Below are 22,463 nucleotides of genomic sequence, written 5' to 3'. Positions count from 1 at the left end.
GAAAAGAAAAAAAATTTTTTTTCATCCCACATTTGCTGCGGGATAACAGGTCAACAAACAGGCGGCTGCCGCTGTAATAGTGCGGGACACCAAAACAAAAATGCAAACTGAACGCGATTTTTTTTTCTTCTCGCGAGTACATTATGTGCGTTGAAATAGTTTCTTCCGTATCAATAATGAATAATGTTAATATTGGCAAGTTTGTGGCAATAACATAGCCATGTCCACTTTGAGGGGACAGAAACAGACAGGCGTGCTTAGCTGCCAGTGACATAGAGCACATGACGGGCATGCTGCGAAAACTGCGAAAAAGGCATTTGTCTTCACTACTGTCCTAATATGGCACGTTTCCGCTAAGGGTGGGTGAATATCTTAGCCGTGTTACTAGCGTCAGCGTATGAATAGGGTACACTTTTAACGTATCAGTGTAAACGTGGCTACTATCGTTGCCGCACGCGATTTGTTGCGTGCCCACGAGTGCAGATGAGAAGAATCGAAAGGCGCCTTTTTTGTTGGTGTTGTTGACCACAACCATTATAAAGCCTACAAATAATAAAGCCAAGGCAAGTTTGGCTGTAGCTTTTTTTTTTTTTTTTTTTTTTTCACCGAAGTGCGGAAAGTGACGAAAGAAATGAAATGGGGCATCTGCTTAAGAATCTGTTTGTGGTGTGTGCAGACCGCTTGGTATGTCTTGAATAGTCGTAGGCGTTGCATTCGACTGATGGTAAGCGCGATCATCATTACCTAGACTCGGTACACGACGTATTGCTGTGGCAAGTTCTGGGTGCGATCATTACGCGGGAAAGAAAAAAATGAATTTTGACAACAAAATTCAGGGGTGTAATCATTATGCAAATGCAATCATCATGCAAGTAAATACGGCACGTGGGTAAATTAGCTTAATTAATTTTTTAGAGATGTAAAATTTACTCAACTTAGGTTTAGGGTTTAAATAGGCTTGACATGACTACAGCTTGTATATTATAACATTCCATTTCATTTTCCATCTTTATCGTGTTGTGCTGATGGTGGTATTACAGCAAAAGTCACAGTACAGAGCTCTCCAACTCACGTCCAAACCAATGATGAAGGGTCAGAGAAATGGAAAGTCAAGTTCACCACTAGAGTATACACGAAAGTGAAGCATTCTATATGAATGCCAACATGCATATACGGTCAACCATAAAAGTTTTTATGGACTACGGGATCTCGGAAAACATTCAATTTTCGAGCAGCCTGTAACAGTGCCATGTAATGCTGAATATAGGTCGACCCCTCCACCTTGAAGCAAAGAAGTCAACAAAAACATTATAAGGCACAAAACTTTGTTTTATTTACTGGTGCCACCAGACTCGTCGCCTGCTCATTTGTTCGAGCTGTCTGGCTGTCTGAACTCATCCGAAAACGACTGCTTCTCACTGGCTGCGTCCCACAACATGTCGACCTCAATGCCGCCCAAGGAGTTGCTAATGCAACATTTCTTGAACGCCCACACCAGCATATCATCGGGCAGCAAGCGCCAAGCCTGCAAAACCCATGTGGCCACAGTGGCAAGAGGCAGTCTGCGCAGCCTGTAGGTTGGGGTCTTCAGGTTGTTGCCAGCGATGCACTGATTATACAGTTGATGCACACGGTTTTTAAAGGACTTGTTGATCATGACGTCCAGCGGCTGTAGAATGACGGCGAGCTCCGTCCTCCCTTTGCGGAGTGCCTGCTTCACACCTGTGGTCAAGGGCCCACAAAAGGCATCCAAGATGAGCATGCTCAGACTACAGGAGTGCACTGGGCCGCCGATTCCAGATGGTATGGATCCAATTGACCATGAGGGCCTCGTCCATGTAGCCCTTTTCATTCACGCAAATGACAACGTCCCGCGGGAAAGCCTCTTTCGGCAGCGTCTTCCACTTGAAGATTATATATGGGGGCAGCTTTCTGCCATCTGCAGGGCACCCGAGCATCACCGTGAAGCGCAAATGCTCGTTCCCCGTCGAAAGAAGCTTGACTTCCTTCGTGCTGCATTGTCCACCACAGTGTGCAGACGGCATGTCGAACCACACCGGCGTTTCATCAGCGTTGCCGATCTGTCCCAGCATGTAGCCATGCTGCTGCCGGAGATGGATAACATAGTGCTGGAATTTGACCAGCTTGTCCTCGTATGCCGTTGGCAGCTTCTGGCAGATTGATGTGCGCCGGCGAAGTGTGAATCGTTCGCTTCGCGTGAAGCGACGAACTCAGTAAATGGAGCCCTTGAATTGCTCCTTGGACAGTCCAGATTCACGGGCGAGCTTAATAGCTTTGATGCAGATGAGCGGAGATCATGCAGATGCAGATGCCGCTGTCACTGCCAAGAATCTGGCATGATGCTTGCGGACGAAATCCGCCACCTTGTATTTGAGCTCAGGGTGCACCGTGCGGCCCCTGCGAAAGGACGTATTCTGCGTATTGCAGGCAGACAGCTTGACTTTCTGCATTTGTCAGTACCGGACGCTTTTTTCCGAGATGGCAAAGTGCCGCTTGACGGACATGTTCCCATTCACTTCAGCATATTCAATCACTTTTTAAATGCCGTGGTGAACTGATGTCGAGTGCCAGTACTCATTTTGTGGGTTGTCCCGAAATGAACAACAACAGTAACGATTGCTGCACAAAAGGGGAAGATGGCGTCGGTCCAACTGCATAGGCCGTGTCAACGTTGGGCCGCGTCTGTCAACATGGAGGCAATAACGATACGGGTGCCAAAAGGTCTGTGGCTCCCACATGTTGCCAGACAACTATTCAGGTTGTGCCAAGGGCCGCTATGTAAGTCGAGGGGTGACCTTTTAGTAATATTTTTTGGAAAAATCCTCGACCTGTATTCCGCACTATACGGTAGTCAGTAAGATCGAACATCACAGTGTTGTTCAAATATAACTGAATAGAGGCTGTAAATGCGAATGCTAAGCTGTGTTGTGAGGCTGCGCGGATATTCAGTTTTTTGTCAGATTTCGTGTTCCGTAAAATTTTGTGGTTGACTATATGTTTGTGACCACTTGAGACTTGTTTCCGCCACTGTAAATGTACGGCGGTGACCCTCAAAGGGTTAATATTTATGACTGGCTCTTTAACGTCTGTGCTGTCCAGAGGCGGTAAAATTTGGCAATGGGCTAGTTAGTGATGAGTTGTTTAAATCCACAGTGCAGAAACAGACAATCATTAAAAATGGTAACTGCTCTATTTGGGTGTTGTAAAAATGCTCATGTACCATGCTTTGGGTGCAAGCTAAAAAAAAAAAACCCTGGTCGTCAAAATTAGTCCGAAGCCTTTCGCTACACGTCTCTCGTGATGACACAGTGTGCAGTTTTGGACATTAAACCCTGTAATATTTTAACATTTAAACTTATTGCTTGCTGAACCAGTTGGTTGTAGTTTCTTGAAACATATCACTGCAGTAAAAGAAAGGACAAGAAGAGGACAGGACGGGTGCAAACTTAAACTGGTTCAATTCGAGGTCAGATTCTGAAATGCAAAAATGCACGTGCACTCCGTAGTCAAGCACCCATCGTAGCAGCGTGTCGACCAGCACTGCATTTATTGTCATCAATACAAACAAACAGCAACTCACTAGACCAGCTAAATGAATGGTGCAAAAAATGGCAAATGACGATAAACACAACTAAATCAGTTTGCATGACGGTAACAAGAAAAAAACAACCTTACGACTTTCCGTACTTTATTAACGGCACAATGCTAACGAAAGTTCACCAGCATAAATACCTAGGCATCACTCTAACTTCTGACCTGAGATGGGGCGCGCACATTGCCAACGTGACCTCGAAGGCATTACGCAAGCTATTTTATCTCCGAAGATGTTTCTGCCTCACACCAACGTCGACTAAGCTTCTCGCGTAAACTACTTTTATTAGACCGGTTTTAGAGTACGTTAACACAGTTTGGTTTCCCCATTCAGTAACTAACATAACGAAACTGGAAAAAGTACAGCGAAAAGCGCTGCGGTTTATTCACAACAAGTGTAAGCGCACAGATTCACCCACTAACCTTGCGGCTATGTCGGGTTTAGCGACGCTCTCATCAAGAGCAAAGCAAGCACGGCTCAAATTTTTGTTTAACTTGATTCACAACTATTATAAGATAGACCTAACAAAATACATATGTTTTTCGCAGTCACGATCATCGAGACATAAACATGTACACGCTTTAACAGAATATTCAATCCATAATGACACATTCATGTACTCTTATTTCCCCCTCGTGATAAGGGAATGGAATCGCCTCGATCCTTCAGTCATTTCTGCAGACTCATTATCTCAGTTCACATCATGGTTAGAATCCATATCAAGCAATCAGTAACGCATTTTTATTCACATAACATGCTTTGCAACTATTGCAAGCCATGCTGGTTATCGTTAAGGTGTTTACTATTATTTTTGTTCCCGTTTGCTGTCCTTTTCATGATGTATTCTCTGTATCGCTGCGCATGTCTCCTAGAAATGTGATATCTATATTTGTTGTTTTTTTGTGTATTCTTACATTGTTCCTTTACGTTCCTTGTTTGGTTTATTGACACACAATTTGTATGTGCACGTTTATTACCATGTATTTCATTTTTGTATGTCCACCTGCTATGGTCCCTGATGGGACTGGCAGTATTAAAAAAAAAAAGAAACAAGCATATCACAAACGTGTCACTATGTCCCACTGTGCATAAGGCTGATGGAACTTGTGTCCCTGTGCTCAGCTGCGGTGAGTGCCCTAGCCAGATTCGGGGCGCACTGTGAAGACCTGCTGCCCAACATCCTGGTGCTGCTCGAGCGCTCGCTCCTCGACACGGATGACGAGGTGCGTGACCGGGCTGCCTACTTCCTGCACGTGCTGAGGCAGCGGCAGAAGTCCCTGGGCATTCGCTACATCCTCGACGGTGAGCGATGGAACTTGAGTCATTTTCAAGAGCATGCACAGTTGGTGTAAAGAGCTTGTAGACCCAAAGATCTGAGAAAAATAATTTGGTAGAGTTAACAGATAAGTGGGAATCAGTATCAAGTGAAGCTTTCCTTGATGTTAACACAGGTGTTGAAACAAAAGCTACACAAATGTAACACTAATAATGCAAATGCTTTGGCAGAATGATGCAAATGCAGTACAATTTTTATGCAAATGTAACAGAATGATGTAAATGTAACACACAAGGCAAATGTTTTGTCTTGGTGAGGAGTTTGTTTCAACTTGACACAACTGCACATTAAATTAGTGGGCGGTATATAGTATGTAGTGTACAGTCGAACCTCAATATATTGAACAGCGTGGTGATCGCAAAATAGTTCAATATAGCCAAAAGTTGTTATATAAAATCACATAGAAAACGCATCAAAAACTTCTGCAAATCAATCAATGAATGGAGGGCACAATTGGGGATCGTTGTTCGGAGCACGCGTTTGGTTGGGCTGCGCACAATTGGTCTAGGCCGCAACGACTACGTCAGCCGTGAGTGCGCGGTCGATTGCGGTGCACGCAATTAGCCTAGTCCATGCCGACTTCGTCAGCTGCGCGAAGTCGGCGCGACCTAGGCTGATGTCGCACGGCACAACCGAATGTGCGCTCTGAACCACGATCCCCCGTTGGGCCCCAATTGTGGTGCAATAAATACTCGCATGAAGCTTCACGCAAAGTATTTATTTGGCTGAAAATACTGCAGGAGCGTGGCCTGCTTCTTATTGGCAGCCTCGTGCTTCAACACGTAGTCCTCAACATAGTCTGAACGAGCCACAAGCAATAGGCTGGTTCCCTCTATTGCGTCTCAGTAGCGGCGTAGAAAGGCCAAAGCAGCTACAGCCTCAATTGAAGTCGGGAGCAGGGCAGCATCAGCGCTTGTGGGATCCACCTCAGCAGCGTCTTCGTTTGGCCACTGCTTCTGCTGCGATCTCCACGTTCGTCAATCGAAGCATTTTGAAACACTGTCAACAACAAAGTATTAAGTGGCACCTGCCAAGGCATCTATGAGTGGGCCCAGCGAGTGCGCGCTGTCACACGTCTTTGGGGATGCAAACCACCAGTCCTCGCGAGACGCGGCAGGCGCAGAGTGCGGCACCGAGGAGGAGTCGGTGCGACAAATGCAATGCGTCGTTGATGTTGTCAAACTAGCCAAGCCGTCACGTGCGTATGCTGCTCCGTTCAAATGGCACCCTCAGCGCAATCGATGTGTGCAGCTATAGTGCGCAGCAGTCAGGAATGCTGATCGCGCCACCGCTATCTTCAAAGGTGTTGCAGGAAAGCTCACCACCTGTCAACAGAGTGCACGTGGTCTGGGCTGGCGAAGTTTGATATATCCATTTTACGTCCAACCCTAGTTGAAATAAAAAAATTAAATATGCATGCGATTTTCTAGGTGCTATAGAAAGTATTCAATATATGCGATAATTCTATATATCTGTGTTCGATATATCGAGGTTTGACTGTAGTATGTAATGGTTTAGTGGGTATCGTGGAAGTGTCTACAGGCCTGTGTCTACTCTGTAAGAGAGCAGCCAGCACCTGCAAAGTGTGGGGAAGAGGCAAAGAAAGCTTCACTTTAAATTTGCTTTTTCCACGGGCTTGGTATGCAGCCTGGCACTATGTGAACAACAGTATTGCTTTTTACTGGCTCCAGTCGAAACTGATCAGATATTCAGTGTTTTCTTGGATCCTGATAGTCCGCATACTTTTGACTACAACTGTACAGCAATACATGTCTGACTGAGGTGCATGTATTGCATAGTAAGTCCTGCATCATCTTGGAGGAAGCAGTTGCTTCTAATTATGAAGAAATGGTTCCATGCACCCCACTTTGTTTAACTTTGTTTGATAAATCGAATGAGGAGCAGGAGAGAAAAGACCTAAAGTAAGACAAGTGCATTATAAAGGATAAAGTATCTAGCCAACTTAAACCAATCCTCTGTGTATCTCCTGTGTCCTCTATATAAGTCTTGTAAGTTTCTAAGTACCTAATATGAGGGCACAGTGGCTATGCAGTTGTGCATTCGAGTGTGCTGTCGCAAGTGTATACACAGCCAAAGAAGTGACAAACACTGTATTGGCTAGGACACAAAGATAGTAAAAATTACCTTGATATCTGATGCTGCTGCATGTCCTGTGGCCAAGGGGTAGGTCAGGGTCGTAAACACCAGCCACTCAGCATGTTTCATACCCCTTGGTAGAAGTACGTGCATAGTGCCATGTTGTGGGTGGCGGCATTATTGTAGCGGAGGGGTGGAAAGGGTGTCATCCACTTGGTTCCACATTGCACTGCGCGGTGTGTTGGGAGCAGTAATATCACAGAGTTCAGGTGTGATTTGAAGCATTGTAGTGTGGCAGTCTAAGTGAATCAACACTTGTTTGTGTTGCACTGTTTGCAAACTTTCATTCTGTATTTCTTCTTACCTAACATGAGCCAAACAAGACGGAGAATTGCGGGAACATGGAGGCTTTAAGCAATAAACAGTAGTCAAACAAAGAATATTGCTAGAGACAACTTTTCGACAAACGGATTTGTCTTCATCTGAGCAATAACTCACAGCAGGAGCAACCGCCCCGACGAAGATCACTGTACGTGTCGAAACATTGGCTCCAGCAACATTCCCTGTGCGACCACCTCTGATTATGTCACATTATACCTCGTACAAGCATAACCTTTGCTTACTGACGATGAAAGGCTTCACTAATGAATTTGATTCTATGTGTTATGTAACATTGACAGGGCTGCAGGTTTCTATAGTGGGTCTTGAGAAGGCACTACAGCACTATGTGGCCGAGCCAAGTGATGTTCCCTTCGACATCAACAGCGTTCCCATCGCCACGCAGCCTGTGGAGAAGAAAACACAAGGTAATTGCCTTTCTTGCATCGGTTTCAGTCCCACAGAGAGTTTCTTTTGTGTCGGCTAGGTCCCTAGTCCACTTAATAGGCCTTCGTGCCAACCTTGAATTTGAAAACATCATGCTAGATTAGGTCATCTTCCAGTGGCCATAACTGTCCTAGTGATTCTGCTTGTTTGTGCTAGCATAAAGAGTAAAAGATAATTTTAAGGAAATATATCTGTTGAGAGATTGGGTCATTCTCAGTGATTCTTATTATTGCGATAGCAACTCTATGGAAAATCCAGGCACATTTCTGCCATCGTCACCATGATGTTCCGCATAAAGTCCAAGCACGATAACATCATCACCGCACGCTGTATGCTGCATGTGCGAGTAAAACATGCTAGGGTCACCCAGCGATCACGGCTCGATCTCGCATGCACAAGGCAGGAATGCCGGGAGTAAGCGCGCCATCTTCCATCGTGCGCGAGGCATGGGGAGGGAGAGGGACGCGGACAAGGGGGGGAGGTTCTACTCCGGCAGCTGCTGCGTATGACGCGGGGGCCGTATCTAGAAAGCAGTCTGCAATGTGGATAAAGTGTGGGGTCGTGTGGGCCTTATCTTCAAAGTGATCTTCGATGTGGAAAAAGTATGCTGAGTGCTGGTAGCTTTGCATGCTTAGTTCGTGTTAAAGCGAGAGGCAGCACGAAGGTCAATTCGCTCGCTGCTGCACTTCCTCCCTCCAGCATATTGACAGCAAGTTTCCGCCGTCAGCGAGTGAGATGTGTTTATGTTTACCTGTGCGTACGTCACGCCGGGCTTGTGTATTTAATTAGTAACCAAATGTGTAAAAGTTTATGCAGCCCATCTTTATTATCCAGTTTATTCAGCCCAGTTTATTATCCCATTTTTGTATAGCTGTGTACTAATTTGCTATCGCAATCAATGCTTCGCCTTTCGGGTGAAACAGCAACTTTTAATTTCTTGCATGTGAAATTACTCTTGGAGTCTCTGCTTATCAGAAAATCAAAGCAAAATTTAAGTGAAAGAAAAGGGGGAAATCAATGCGCTTGATGCAGTTTAGTTGGATTAAGGCATCACAAATTTGGGTGTAGTTTAGTGGTGGTCTCTAGGTGTTAAAACAAGTGGCTGCCACTAGAGTTATTAGAAAGGGGGAGGGGGGGGGTGCAAGAAAGGTACTCATTTCCGATGTTGCCATGGCAGCCCTTCATGATATGCAGGTGTATTCTTGTAATAACTGACTAGCTTTTGGTTTTCATGCATAGTCATTTCAATAGTACAGCTTGAGGTTGTATGAAAATGTTTCGCACCCATATACAGTAGACTTCAATTAATTCAACTCCGGTTCATTCGATTTTTCAGTTAATTAGATCCCGACCACAGGTCTCGGTCGTCGCCCATGCCCCTTTTATAAGCCCAAACTTTTGTTATGTTATCCTATAATTGACCTTCTCCAGGTAATTTGAACTTGACCAGTAAGCACGCACACGCCCGACCCCTATGATGACCCCAATAGTTCACTAGGGTTGAGGATTGGGCGAGTTGGTATTACGTTATAAAGCTAGTACAGTGCAACATAGAAAGGCTCGGCTTGTTTCTTCCTTTTTATGTTGCGCTGTACCAGTTTTAGACCCCAATAATGACCCTTATACTGGCAGTGTCTGCCTCAGTGGAGCTTAGGGGACAGTGAATGCATTGAACATACATCTTTCCTGTCGAAAACACCTATTTTCGGCCTGCCCTAGGAAGATTTTCAAACAGTAACCGTAACTCACAATATCTGGTTGTGGCACCTACCCGATTCTAACGCGCACCCTTCTTTTAAAAAGAAAATTGGGCGAAAAGTTGCCTGGGGCAAGGCAATCGAATGCAAAACCAAAATAGCCTTCGCGGCGTTCATATGCTTTACCGCATAACACGGATGTATTGCGGCGAAGCTCACTTTAGGAAACGGGTCGCAACTGTGCAACAAATATTATACCCTAGCCTATTTTTCTTGCTAAAGAATCAGGTGTGCATTAGATTTCTGATTTGTTTGGGTGCCCTATGCCGTTTGTACATTTCTACTTTGGACACATAAAAAGTGATCCATGCTTGATTCAGGGACGTGTTCGAATCTGGGCAAATACTGCAAAATGAATCAGTAGCGTGTTTTGGTGTTTTTTCTGCATCCTGTTTAATTTGACCTGCCGGATAAGTAAATCAATTTTGTTGGTCGCTTCAGAGTTGAATTAGCGGAAGTCGACAGTACTTTAGTGCGTGTTAAGTGCAATTATCTGTTACTACTCAAATAGGTTTGGTGTATAGATAACGAAATTCCTCATGGAGAGTTGAAAGAAATGCAAGCGGCATGTATCAACTTCTTTGGTACCTTAAGATGAACATTTGTAGCCATGCAGCCACACGAAGATAGGAGCCCATGTTGTTTTAAGAAATTAAGCTTGCGACTTCGTATTTTGTGAGCCTCTGTACAGTGTACAGCCAAAGTGTGAGGCACTGAGCAACCATTTCTGGCTTATTTTTCACAGCATCTATTGTGGCAGCTGGTACCTTTGGACGTAAGCATTCTTACGATTGTTCCTTGCGCGACTTGCGGTGATTGGTAGAAATGCTGTTCTTTGGGGATGAGTTGTAGAATTGAGGAGGTACAGGGAGTGCCTGTTACTAAGCGCATCAGCTTCGTTTCATTTTATTTGTAGATTACTCTCCTTGCATGAAGGTTGGGGGCTGTGTACAAGGACCTTCTTCGTGCAATGCTGGTGGCTGTCCTGTCTCCCATTATGTGCTTGAAATGAATGCTATGCTCCCTTTTCAGTGAAGTCCTCAGTGCATGGACCTAACATAGCTGTTCTTTTCGAAATGCCAGTTTATGACAGTAGTGAATAATTGTTAGTCAAAGCTGTGCTTCCTCTTTTGCATTTGGCAGGAAGGTCTGAAAAGCCTGCATAGTTTGGGTGTGTCATGTTTGTTGCAGCTTGTCAGTGGTCTTTCCTATATGCCTGCAGCTAGAGTAATCCTTGCAGCCCAGATTGACAGAACTTCTCTTACACGAGTGCAGCCTGTGAAAGACAGTTGCCACTCACTGCACTGGCTCATTGACTAGATGTTTTTTTGCAGAGTTGGAGGTCGCAGGTCGACTCCCGACTGTGCCAACTGCATTCTGATGGAGGCAGAATGTTGAAATGCTCATGTACCATGCTTTAGCTGTGCAATTAAGAAGCCCATGTGGTCAAAATTGATGCGGAGCCCCCCCGCCCCCTCGCCCCCTATTTCTCCCCCCCCCCCACTGCGGTGTTTCTCTTAGCTCACTGTGCAGTTTTGGGATACTAAAACCCCGAAATTTTTTTTAGAGAGGCTTGCCATGACGATTGTCTTATCAGGTCAGTCACTGTCATGAATGGCAGGTACTTGTGCACTGTATTTTAGCCGAACATAAACTTGGGCCAACTGGGGTATTGACTGAATGTGATGTAATGTGGTGTGGTGGAGCACTAGACAACCAGGAAGTGCTGTTACTCAAAAGGGCTTTTGGGAATTTGGGCCGTGTTTGTTCTTTTTCTTTTGCATGTGCCTTTCCCTGCTACCTTGTTGTGCATTACTGCCTCACTGCTGTCTCTCCGCATGTTGCCTCCCTCCTTGAAGCGGCCATCAAGATCATTGCGCTTGCACCTGTTCTTGACACCAGCCCACCTGGTGGTCTGCCTTCTTCTTTCTCTCTCTCTCTTTGCTTGCTCTTTTTTTGTGAAATGAAGCGTCTGTGTGTCACAATGTTTGTTGTTGTGCTTGGTAGCCTTATCTAAAACCATTATTTGAAGAAGTATGAATATCAGAATTTTGATCATTTTTCTTTCTCTTCAGCACGGCTGTCACAATGAGGAAACAGTTAGCCAAAGTTGTAGGAAAGTAGCGTAAGGCAAAAATACTGAGTAAGTCTGTGAGGATTCCACTATGCTTTATTAGTGGTGGAATTCCTTTCATTTTGAACAAAAGAAAATGAAAGTTAAAAATTTTGACACTTGTGTTTGTAAGGTAACATTTTGAGCAGCAATGCTTCGCCTGTAGGTCAGGGATAGTTGGCGATTGCACAAAGACATACTAAATGAGAACTGTCTCGTCTGCTCCATTCCATCTGTCTGAATGCTCTGCTGCAACTTTAATGCTTAATGCTCCCTAGCAGAACAGTTGGAATCTCTTCTTTTTGTGATGTCTTGTCTGACTGAAGAAATAGGCTGATTGCCATCGTAAGGCAATCATGTTAAGCAATACTGTGCTCTCTCACTCCTAAGTTCCTGCTTTTATTCACTTTTAATGTTAAAGTAGGGTGATGTTCCCACTTAAAGCAAAGCCAAAAGGTTACAGATAAACTACTTATCTGTTTGTAAAATTGTCGGTCTTTATTTAAGAACCTGTCTTGGAGGAAAAGTATACAATCAAATTTCATTGTCAGCTGCATCCAACAAGAAAATACCTACGTTATATCCATTATTCATTATAAGCACATATTCAGTATTTAGATTTACTTTGCTTTATCCTTCACTTTGTTATATCCATGTTCACTATATCAAAGTTCGACTGTACTGCATAAGGTTACTCAGGGTTAGGAAAATAGTTCTTTTCTGAACAGTAATCTCAATGAACGAGCCATTCCTTGCGTCATTTTTTTGCTTTTAGTGTTTTCTGTGTCCTCTCACAGATGGTCTTATAGGGAATAAATTCTGCACTTTTTCTTTTCGTTGGTGCTGTGCAGTATAGTTAAATCCTGCACTAGTTCAGGCCATCATAATGTATGAGTATTTTGCAATTGCCTGTGCCCAAGTGCAGGCCACTTGTTATGGTTGATTACATGATAGTGAGGTTGTAAGCGCAGCTGCTGCAAATCGCTAGCTGCCTATCATCTGTCATGAGAGCACTTGCATAAATGTGGCTATTACTTGTGTTCTTGGCTGTCTTGTAAAACTCCAAGGCACTACTTAGAAATTACAGAATCAGTCAGCGATGCAAGAGATCTTGTGCTCATTCCAGGCATTGCATCGAATTGTAGACTACACTGTGGCATGCTTAGGGACAAATGCTTGGCAGGATTATAGCACTGCTTGAATACCTTTGAATACTGATACATAATTTTCATAGCCTCCAAAGCCAGCTTGGTGGATATGGCATTTCATTTTTTAGTACAAGATTGTGAGTCTGATTCCCTGCTATAGTTACTGTATTTATTGATGGGGTTAATATACAATAATGCTCTAGTGCTGGACATTGTATGCTCATTAAAATGTTCATTTGGTCTAGATCAACCTCGGGCCCTCCTTTAGCTCCTATGTTACTTCAGAGCATTAAATCTTGTAATTCTGCCAAAAATCTTTGAATCTTTTGAAACATTCTTGACCTTTACATTCAGCTGAGCTTAGAAGGAGGCTGTTTGGAGATCTGGCCATAAAGTTGGTAGTGCAATTCTGAAATCAACTTAGTCTAATCTAGTTAAGTTGCTAGTGCAATTCTGAAATCAAGCTAGTCTAATCTAGTTAGCAGCTTTGTGGTGTTAGCTCGCTCGCTAAGTCCGTTTCGCATACTTGTCCCACTGATGCACTTCAGAAAAAGAAAGTATAGTTTACTCATTATTGAAGACATCTTGTTTTCAAGCTGTCAAACATACACGGCAGTTCCTTTAGTTCATAAAAATTCCTTGCGTGATTGCCTTAGAAGTCTTTAAAGGCCTTCGAATTTCTTCCACAAGAACTTCTGTAATCCCTGAAGGCACAGTTATTTGGTAAGCACTTTGTGTCTAGTGTCAAAGAGGGCATCTGTCAAGGCTGAGAAGTGCACAGGAACCAACTTGAGAGCTTTGCAAGCATAACTTTCTGAGACCTGGGGCTCAAAACGTAAGACTCCTGATTCCTTGTCTTTGAGCTGCAGTTTTGTTGCTTGTGTGCATAGAAATAAAAAAGTATAGGCCTTAAGAGGGGGATCACTAAAGCGAACGCCAATCACTTATGTACAGCTGTATATATGTGGTGAATAAACTCAACTCAAACGCCGGCCTCTTCAACTTGATGCAGAAGCAGTACCCAAGGGCAAACCGGACAAAGTGGCCGCATCTAGGCAAGATCTGTACGCAGGTGAGCCTTGCTGCTGTACCTTAAAAACAGCCCGATGTGGAGGCAGACAGGTCGCTAAATAGTTGTGTTGTTGCAGAACAATTGGACACCATTCCCTTGCTCGTGTCACTTAACCTGGGCCCACTGTTCAAGTCTTCACCTGCTGTGAGCCTCACCGAATCCGAGACGGAGTATGTTGTCAAATGCATCAAACACGTTTACAGCAGGCACATCGTATTACAGGTGAGACTCCTTGCAAGCACGCTATCTTGAGTGTCTTGGTCACAAGTTCAATTCCTAGCCACGGCAGTTGCATTTCGATCTTCTTTAGCTCCTTCAGTCGCAGTGTCCACATTCGTCAATGTGAATTCTTTTTGCCAATTTTGTCCAGTAGTCGCGAGGAAAAAATCACCGAAACTAAGCTTCATGCCTATTATCGTTCTACTTGTCTGATGTTACTCCGGTTAACTTCAGATTGCGGACTATTGCTACACGTGACTGCCTTTCTAAAAACATTATCACCTTTGACAGGTTGTTTGACATCTTGTATTCTGTAAGCAGTGGCAGAGTAGTAATAATTCATTCGTCATTATACTTGCAGCCAGTGATTAAACTTGTACGTGTGGTGGTTTAGAATGCTTATTCAAAATTTTTACGGAATAAAATAACAAAACAAATGGGACATTACTGATGGCGCACTGAGTCAAAATTTAATTGTCCTTTCATATTGTGAGGACTTGCTAGAAAATGCAAGAAGGATCTTCCAACTATCTTTGATTTCTTTCAAGAAAATATGCAGCATTTAGGAGTAAAATTATGTCACCTTGACACATTTATTGACAGTGCATTGTCCACTCTGTACCTGCACCTTGTTTATGCGTACCATATTCCGTGGTGATGCGTTACCTGCCCTGATCTCTTTGCAGTTCGATTGTACCAACACACTCAACGACCAGATTCTAGAGCATGTGCGTGTGGCTGTGGAGCCAGCAGAGGGCTTCCATGTTATCGGGGAAGTGCCCTGTTCCAAGCTGGCATACAATGTTCCTGGCACGGCGTATGTCTGCCTTGAAATGGAGCTCGAAGATCCTCTCCTGGGTACGTACATTTCATGAGTGGCTCTCATTTAGGCATTTTTCGCTTATGCATTGCTGAGACATCAGATCATTTGGGCTGTAAGTAAACAGGACATGACTCAGATGTCTACCTCAGCATTGACTCCCATGAAAAGCTATGTAATTAGAGCATGCTGCCAGTAGAGCTAGACAGGCAGAAGCAAAATAATAATAATAATAAAAATAACTAAAGGTAGTTGCAGAAAGTTACTTTCTTGGGGATAAAAAATTGACAGTAATTTGGAGAGCATTACATTTGAACCTCGATATAACGAACCTCTATGTAATAAAATTCAAGATGCAACAAACTATTATCATTTCCCAATCTTCTTCTTCTTCTTCTACTTCTTCATCATCATCATCGTCATCAGCCTATTTTATGTCCACTGCAGGACAAAGGCCTCTCCCTGCGATCTCCAATTACCCTGTCCTGCGCCAACAGATTCCAACTAGCACCGGCACATTTCCTAATTTCGTCGCACCACCTAGTCTTCTGCCTTCCTCTACTGCACTTCCCTTCTCTTGGTATCCATTCTGTCACCCTAATGGTCCAACGGTTATCTAATCTGCGCATTACATGACCTGCCCAGTGCAATTTTTTTTCTTTTAAGGTCAATTTGTATATCGTCTATACCCGTTTGCTCTCTGATCCAAACCGCTCTTTCTGTCTCTTAAAGTTATACCTAGCATTCTTCGTTCCATCGCTCTTTGCGCGGTCCTTATCTTGTTCTCAAGCTTCTTTGTCAGTCTCCCAAGTCTCTGCCCCATATGTCAGCACTGGTAAAAGGCACTGATTGTATACCTTCCTTTTCAATGATAATGGTAAGCTTCCAGTCAGGAGCTCACAATGTCTACCGTATGCAATCCAACCCATATTTATTCTTCTGTTAATTTCCTTCTCATGATCAGGGTTCCCTGTGATTAATTGGCCTAGGTAAACGTACACCTTCACAGACTCTAAAGGCTGACTGGCGATCCTAAACTCTTGTTCCCTTGCCCGGTTAATTATCATTATCTTTGTCTTCTGCATATTAATCTTCAACCCCACTCTTACCTCTCCCTGTTAAGGTCCTCAATCATTTGTTGTAACTCATCTGCAGTGTTGCTGAATAGAACAATTTCATCGGCAAACTGAAGGTTGCTGAGGCATTTGCCATCAATCTTTACTCCTAAGCCTTCCCAGTTTAATAGCTTGAATACTTCTTCCAAGCATGCAGTGAATAGCATTGGAGAGATTGTGCCTCCTTGTCTGACCCCTTTCTTTATAGGTATCTTCCTATTTTTCTTGTGTAGAATTAAGGTGGCTGTAGAATCTCTGTAGATATTTTCCAAGGTATTTACGTAGGTGGTCTGTACTCCTTGATTACACAATGCCTCTATGACTGCTGGTAGCTACTGAATCGAATGCCTTTTCGTAATCTATGAAAGTGATATAGAGGCGCTGATTGTACTCTGCGGATTTCTCGCTTACCTGATTGATGACATCGATGTGATCCATTGTAGAGTATCCCTTCCTGAAACCTGCCTGTTCCCTTGGTTGACTAAAGTCCAGCGTTGCCGTTATTCTATTAGAGATTATCTCGGTAAATATTTTATATAGTACTGGGAGTACTATATACATCTTAGTTGCATTGAAAACCCTGTATTCTCTCTTGCAATTTAACAACGTAATTTCATGACATGGTTTCAGTTTAACAAAGTTTTCGGCCATCTCAAGCGTGAACTTGGAACCTGTATGGCTAGTTCATCTAGCAAAAAGCTATAAACATATCAGCTGAGGCAAAATTTAATTCAAACGGCTTTCTGCAAGAAAAGTGTGAGTGGCAAAACCACCGTTAAAGCGCACGTGCCTGTACGCATGCGCCGGTATGGAGGAAACACCACTGTGCCATTTGTAACATCAGTAAACAACTTGCAAAGGCAGCCGGGCGCGCGGCAGCTCGCAGGGCTCAGAGAAACGCAAGACCTGACAATGAGGGTGGGGGGAGGGCGGGGCTTCTGCGCAAGAGGGATAGGAAGAAAGTGAACGCATGGTAACATGATTAAGCACACAATAGGGAGGAGAAGCGGAGGGGCAGGAATGTGCAAGCCTCCTTCTCTCTCATGCATACACTCTCTCCGCAGCAAGGGCAAAGGTCGAGTCAAAATGGCTGGTGCCTCCACACACATTTTGTTGTTGCATAAACTCAAGTTTTCAAGACACGGTGAAAAACGCTCGCTTACGTTGTGACTGCGAGTGCACGGTCATTAAGTGAGAGCTGTCATTTTTGCCTGAGTGCATACAATATCAATAAACTACAAACCTTACCTTGTGTAGTTGTCTCTTTGCTATTGTCATCAATGCTCCGCCTTTCTGTCTTGAAACTGACTTTTCTTTATTTCCTCTCTCTCTCTCTTCTTTTTTTTTTTTGCACAGGACGAATACTCATATCTTTTTACATTTTTTTGTTTTTAATTTGTGGGCGCCGGCTGAGGGCACTAAGCGCAGTCAGCCATGGCATCCAAGATTTACGGCACTGCGCAAAGCAACAGACGCACGTCTCGGATGCCATGAGCCCCGTCCATGCATTGCTCCCAGTAAGAACAGCATTGGATGCGCTGGCGCTCATAACCATGCTATTACGGCCCGACCTTCTTGCACTTTGTTAATGAGTGCTTACTAACAAGGTACTATCCACCAGGAATGCTCTGGGAATTTGTGAAGTTGTTTTTAATGCTGTAACTTTCAAATCTCGAATTAATGAAATTCACGACTTAACGAAGTTTTTCGTTGCAAGTACAACTTCATTATGTCGAGGTTCGACTGTATAAGGAAACAAAGCGGTTTTCCCGGAAACGCTGAAAGATAGGGGATTTCTTTTTAACATACCCACAGTGGCTGTCATTTTCATGGTATAGATAATGGATATGCTTCTTGGTTGTATTGGCTCAATATGAATAGATGAATTAATGAGGTTATAGCATTTATATTTTTTGTTGCAAAGGTTCTTGTAAATAAGAATTTTTTTGTGTGTGATGAAAGAGTATTTGTTTCTGAAACTCCAAATTTTGGGAATCATATCAAGCCTTCTCGCTCCATAGATCGTCATTGTCATCAATCCTGAATGACACCTCATTTTGCCCTCTAGCATCCCACCACCAAAGTGAGACTCGGCAAAACAAAGTGCATTTGCTCAAAGTGTCGCTAAGTTTGCCCGTCTGACCCGGTTATAAGAGAGGCATGTGCACAGGCCATTTAATTGATGAGAAAAGTCTGTTAGAGCCACCATTTATACATTCTTGGTGTACTTGCTACTGTTCTGCAACATTGGTTCATGCTCAGTTGCAGGGACATTCAGCAACACTTTAAAGTACCTGGTCAAGGACTGCGATCCCAACACCGGTGAGCCAGATGACGACGAAGGTTATGAGGACGAGTATGTGGTAAGTAGTTTTCTATCATACATCAACACACATTCACTGTGTTGTGAACTTACTGGTGACATGTCTGGTTATGGACAGTAGAACCTTGTTCATGCAACCTTTCTCCGTAAAGTTTTGAGACTGATTTATTTTCTTCTCTAGAAATTATTCCCCAAAACAAATGTTGGTGTGTATGTGTAGCGTCATCTTTTCGGGCTAACCTGAGCTATTTATGTTAATTGGTGTGGCACCCGCTAGATGGCACTACATGTAAAAAAATATGTTCTCATTAGTCGTCTGCGTATCCTACTGTGAGTGAATGTGGAGGGATAGACGTCCACCTCGAACAGCGTGTAAACATAAAATTCTGTGTGAAGCTTGGCAAGACAACCACACAGACGTATGAGCTCCTTCGTGACGCTTACGGCAACGAGACATTATCGCGGGCGCGAGTTTTCGAATGGCACAAAAGGTTCATTTCGGGGAGAACGTCGGTGGAAGACAGCACAAGGCAGGGGCACAGAATGAAAACAATATGGCTCAGATCACGGCAGATCGTACAGCAAGACCGCACCATTACAGTCCGCACGCTGTCGGATGCTCTCGACATTAGTAAGACAACATTCCACCAAATTTTGCGTGAGAACTTGGGGAAACGAAAGCTGAATGCCAGACTTGTGCTGCACTCCATCACACAGGACCAGAAAAACACGCGGGCATCACTGAGCACTGATTTGCTCTCCGAGGCAGAGATGGATGCTGCATTCGTTGACAGCATCATTGCTGAAGATAAAACATGGTGTTTTCAATACGATCCTCAAACAAAGAGGCAGAGTGCCAAATGGCGGTCCACAAGCTCTCCGGCATCGAGAAAGGTGCAGCGACAGAAGACCAAAACAAAGACGATGCTGATAGTTTTTTTCGATGCCAGGGATGTCACACACCAAGAGTTCGTTCCACAAGGGCAGACGGTGAATCAGGAGTTTTACCTCCGTGTGCTCCAACACGTGCGTGATGCACTGCAACACCATCGCCCTTACTTATGGGCATCTAGACGGGAGCCTTCTCCACGATAATGCAAGGCCACACACTGCACTCAATGTGACAAAATTTCTCGCCAAGCACAGCATTACTGTACTTCCCCATCTGCCATACTCGCCTGACCTCTCCCCATGTGATTTTTTCCTGTTTCCTTGTGTGAAGAGAGCCCTAAAAGGTCACTGGATGGGGAGCGCGAAGGCCATTCAAGACACCATGACAAAGGAGCTGACAGCTCTACCAAAAGAAGCGTTTTCCAACTGTTTCCAAGGCCTCAAGAACTTGGAGCCTTCCACCATGAGCATTCGTAATACAGTAAAACCTCGTTAAACCGTAGTTGGCCGGAGCTCGGAAAAAGTACGTACTAAACAGTAGTACTGTTTAACCGAAATAGCATGAGATCGCCCACTTACCTGTCGAAAACGGAACTCAGAGAGAGTGCAATGAAAGGGGAAAAAACATGCAGTATTTATTCACTTCGCGCAACAAAAGTGTTATTTTCGTCTGATTCCGCGGCGGCCTAGCACGACGATAGGGGCCTCAAAATTACTGAAGCTGCGTGCCAGCTTTTCAGCCAGCCCCCTCTTCTCGGCAAACACTTGCATTGCAGATGCCTCGTTGGCGTTACGTATTCTCTGTGCATGCGCGCAGTAGTGCTGCAGAAGTCCTGGGTTGCCTTTTTCATTGCCGGGTGCTGGAGTTTAGAATACTTTTCGTTTGGAATAGGGTTACGTTATCGTGCCCCTGTTCTCGTCGCGACGATAGCATTCATGAGGCTGACGTAACGCGCAGTTTCTGCCACTGTCAAGCCTGAATTGCCCGTGCTGTCGCTTTCCGCGTCATCCTCATCACTGTCGCTAGTCGACACTTCGGCAGCAACAGAGGCAACGATGGCGAAAAGTCGAACCTAGTAGCCGACATCTCTTCGCGGTCGCAGCAGCGCTGTCAAGCAACTTCGCATTCCAAATGCCACACACCATATTCAACAGCAGATCCCTGTCGCGTGCCAGCGCCAACTTCTTTGTGTCATGTTCAATAGCACGGACGATGTCTAATTTTTCTTCTGTGCTAAGCACCCGGCATCCGCACGACGCCACAACGCTCTCTGGCACAGCCATAGCACGGCCATGGCACGGCGTCGAAATTATGTTGATGTTGATGTGGCTTCACATGCAAACGCACAGGGTGCTTGGAGGCTATTGTTCCGGTCTCTGAGGCTTGTTTTTCTGGCGGGCTGCCCGATGAAGACGACGCACTGCCGTGTTTGCGCGATGAAAAGTGAAAACGCTACATTTTAACCAATGTGTACGCACTAAGCTGGTACGGTTTATGCGGATACAAAACACATTATGTTCAATGGCCACTGAGTCGGGGATTTGACTTTACTACTTTTAAAACAATACTACTGTTTAAGCGGGTACGCTTTGAGGTTTTACTGTAGCACAATCATTGCTTTGTCTTTTTAAACCCACTCGCCAAGTTATATGGCCCACTGGAGGAAGCTAATGCTGCATAATATGACGACTTAAAAAACTCTCCAGTATTGAATGTACAATGTGTAGGATTCACCTCACCAACTTCTGGTACTGCGAATTACTTTGGCAAGCTGCAGTGTTGTCATGCAACGTTGCAAACACATAACATACTGTATGTATTCGAATGAAATAAGACTACATTTGTAACTTGACTTTCCAGTCATGCAAAAGAAAAAAAAATAATGCTGCCAATGTAAATCGAAAACAGGACAGAATGGAACCTTTATTGAATCACAATTTAGAAACGAGTTCTTTTAACTCATTGTTGTCATCTGAGGAGGAGACGGAGCTTTCCTTGTGCGGTAACTTCTGGAGATAGTTTCACTTCCACGGAATTTCCCGTGACTTGGCATCAAAAGCATCCCCAACAAGTGTGCCCCAAGTTCACTATCAGTGCCGAGAGCACTGTTGGCCATATAATTCGAGGGGTTCGATGCCGGGACGAGCAGAGTCTCGCAAAAGCGCAACTATCTCCAAAAATGATCGCCCGAGAATCGCAAGTTATCTGTTGTGCCGTCGAGTGAGTTTGAGATGATGTACTTCTTAAAAAACGGTACAACCATTTCATTCGGGTGCAGTACCAGGCCTTTAGGATTTTTCATTTACATCTAATTTAGGGCAGAGTCTACGGAGGCCTTCTGACCGGCCTTGAACTTAAAGAGGGCCTCCTGCTGGTCCCTCCATCTGTAAAGTGTAGACTCGGTGACGTTGAGCTACCAAGCTGCAGCAGCATATACGAGCTCCTCGGCCATTAAAATTGCTCCTCTCTCAAATAGGGTTGGTATTATAATGAACGATTAATCGATTATAAGCGCCATGTAAAACGATTAATCTTCATCAATGTCCACCTTTCATTTAATCGACTTAATTGATTAGACATGCTCAATTGTTTTCTAGCATTTCACAGGAGTGGCATGAACATTTTGAATTCGTACTAGAATGGTAGAGCACGAGCAGTGACTGTGCGGCTGTGGTAGAGCGACTGTCGAACTGTTTTTGCGAGTCCCGAGTGATGCTGAGCTGAGCTCTCCTACTCTCTTTCCTCACATGCAGATCAAAGCTTGATGCTTGAAATGTCCTCGCGATTCAAGGCATACTATAGCAACCCGGTCGTTGATCATAGTGTTAATCCCAGTCCACTTAGGACTTGGCTGAGCATTCGTGCCAGTTTGGAGCATTTATTTGACATAGCAATGGAGTTCGTGTCAATTCCAGTGAATCTGTAGCTTTTGAGCGTCTATTCTGGCATATTAGTTGTGCGGCCATTCAGAGAAAGTGTCAGTTCCACCCAAACATCCCAGCCAATTGACATTCCCTCACTATGCAGAAAAGAGCATATTGCTCAAAATCCTAAACGAGTAATTTTATTTTCCCCTGTGCATATTGCACTTTCTTGCATATTTTAGTTGGACTTCACCTTTCACTTTTTCCAT

General features: G+C 44.2%; 1 protein-coding gene across 4 annotated transcripts in view; it reads left to right on the top strand.

Moving 5' to 3' along the window:
• Positions 1 to 22,463, top strand: part of gammaCOP (coat protein (coatomer) gamma) — a 47,237-nt gene that overhangs the window by 19,143 nt on the left and 5,631 nt on the right. For 2 of the 4 annotated variants that reach the window (XM_075669663.1, XM_075669665.1), the window contains exons 15-22: positions 4,736 to 4,915; positions 7,727 to 7,852; positions 10,374 to 10,403; positions 11,488 to 11,541; positions 13,902 to 13,961; positions 14,038 to 14,183; positions 14,867 to 15,038; positions 18,378 to 18,478. In XM_075669663.1, coding sequence (XP_075525778.1) covers positions 4,736 to 4,915; positions 7,727 to 7,852; positions 10,374 to 10,403; positions 11,488 to 11,541; positions 13,902 to 13,961; positions 14,038 to 14,183; positions 14,867 to 15,038; positions 18,378 to 18,478 — 869 coding nt within the window. The remainder of the gene's footprint in view (positions 1 to 4,735; positions 4,916 to 7,726; positions 7,853 to 10,373; positions 10,404 to 11,487; positions 11,542 to 13,901; positions 13,962 to 14,037; positions 14,184 to 14,866; positions 15,039 to 18,377; positions 18,479 to 22,463) is intronic. The other 2 variants (XM_075669666.1, XM_075669667.1) reach the window with 2 other exon arrangements.

The sequence above is a fragment of the Dermacentor variabilis genome, chromosome 9 (genome assembly GCF_050947875.1).
Source record: "Dermacentor variabilis isolate Ectoservices chromosome 9, ASM5094787v1, whole genome shotgun sequence".
NCBI classification, from domain to species: domain Eukaryota; kingdom Metazoa; phylum Arthropoda; class Arachnida; order Ixodida; family Ixodidae; genus Dermacentor; species Dermacentor variabilis.
Note: the sequence above shows the minus strand (reverse complement) of the source record. Positions and strands in the feature narration are given on the sequence as shown.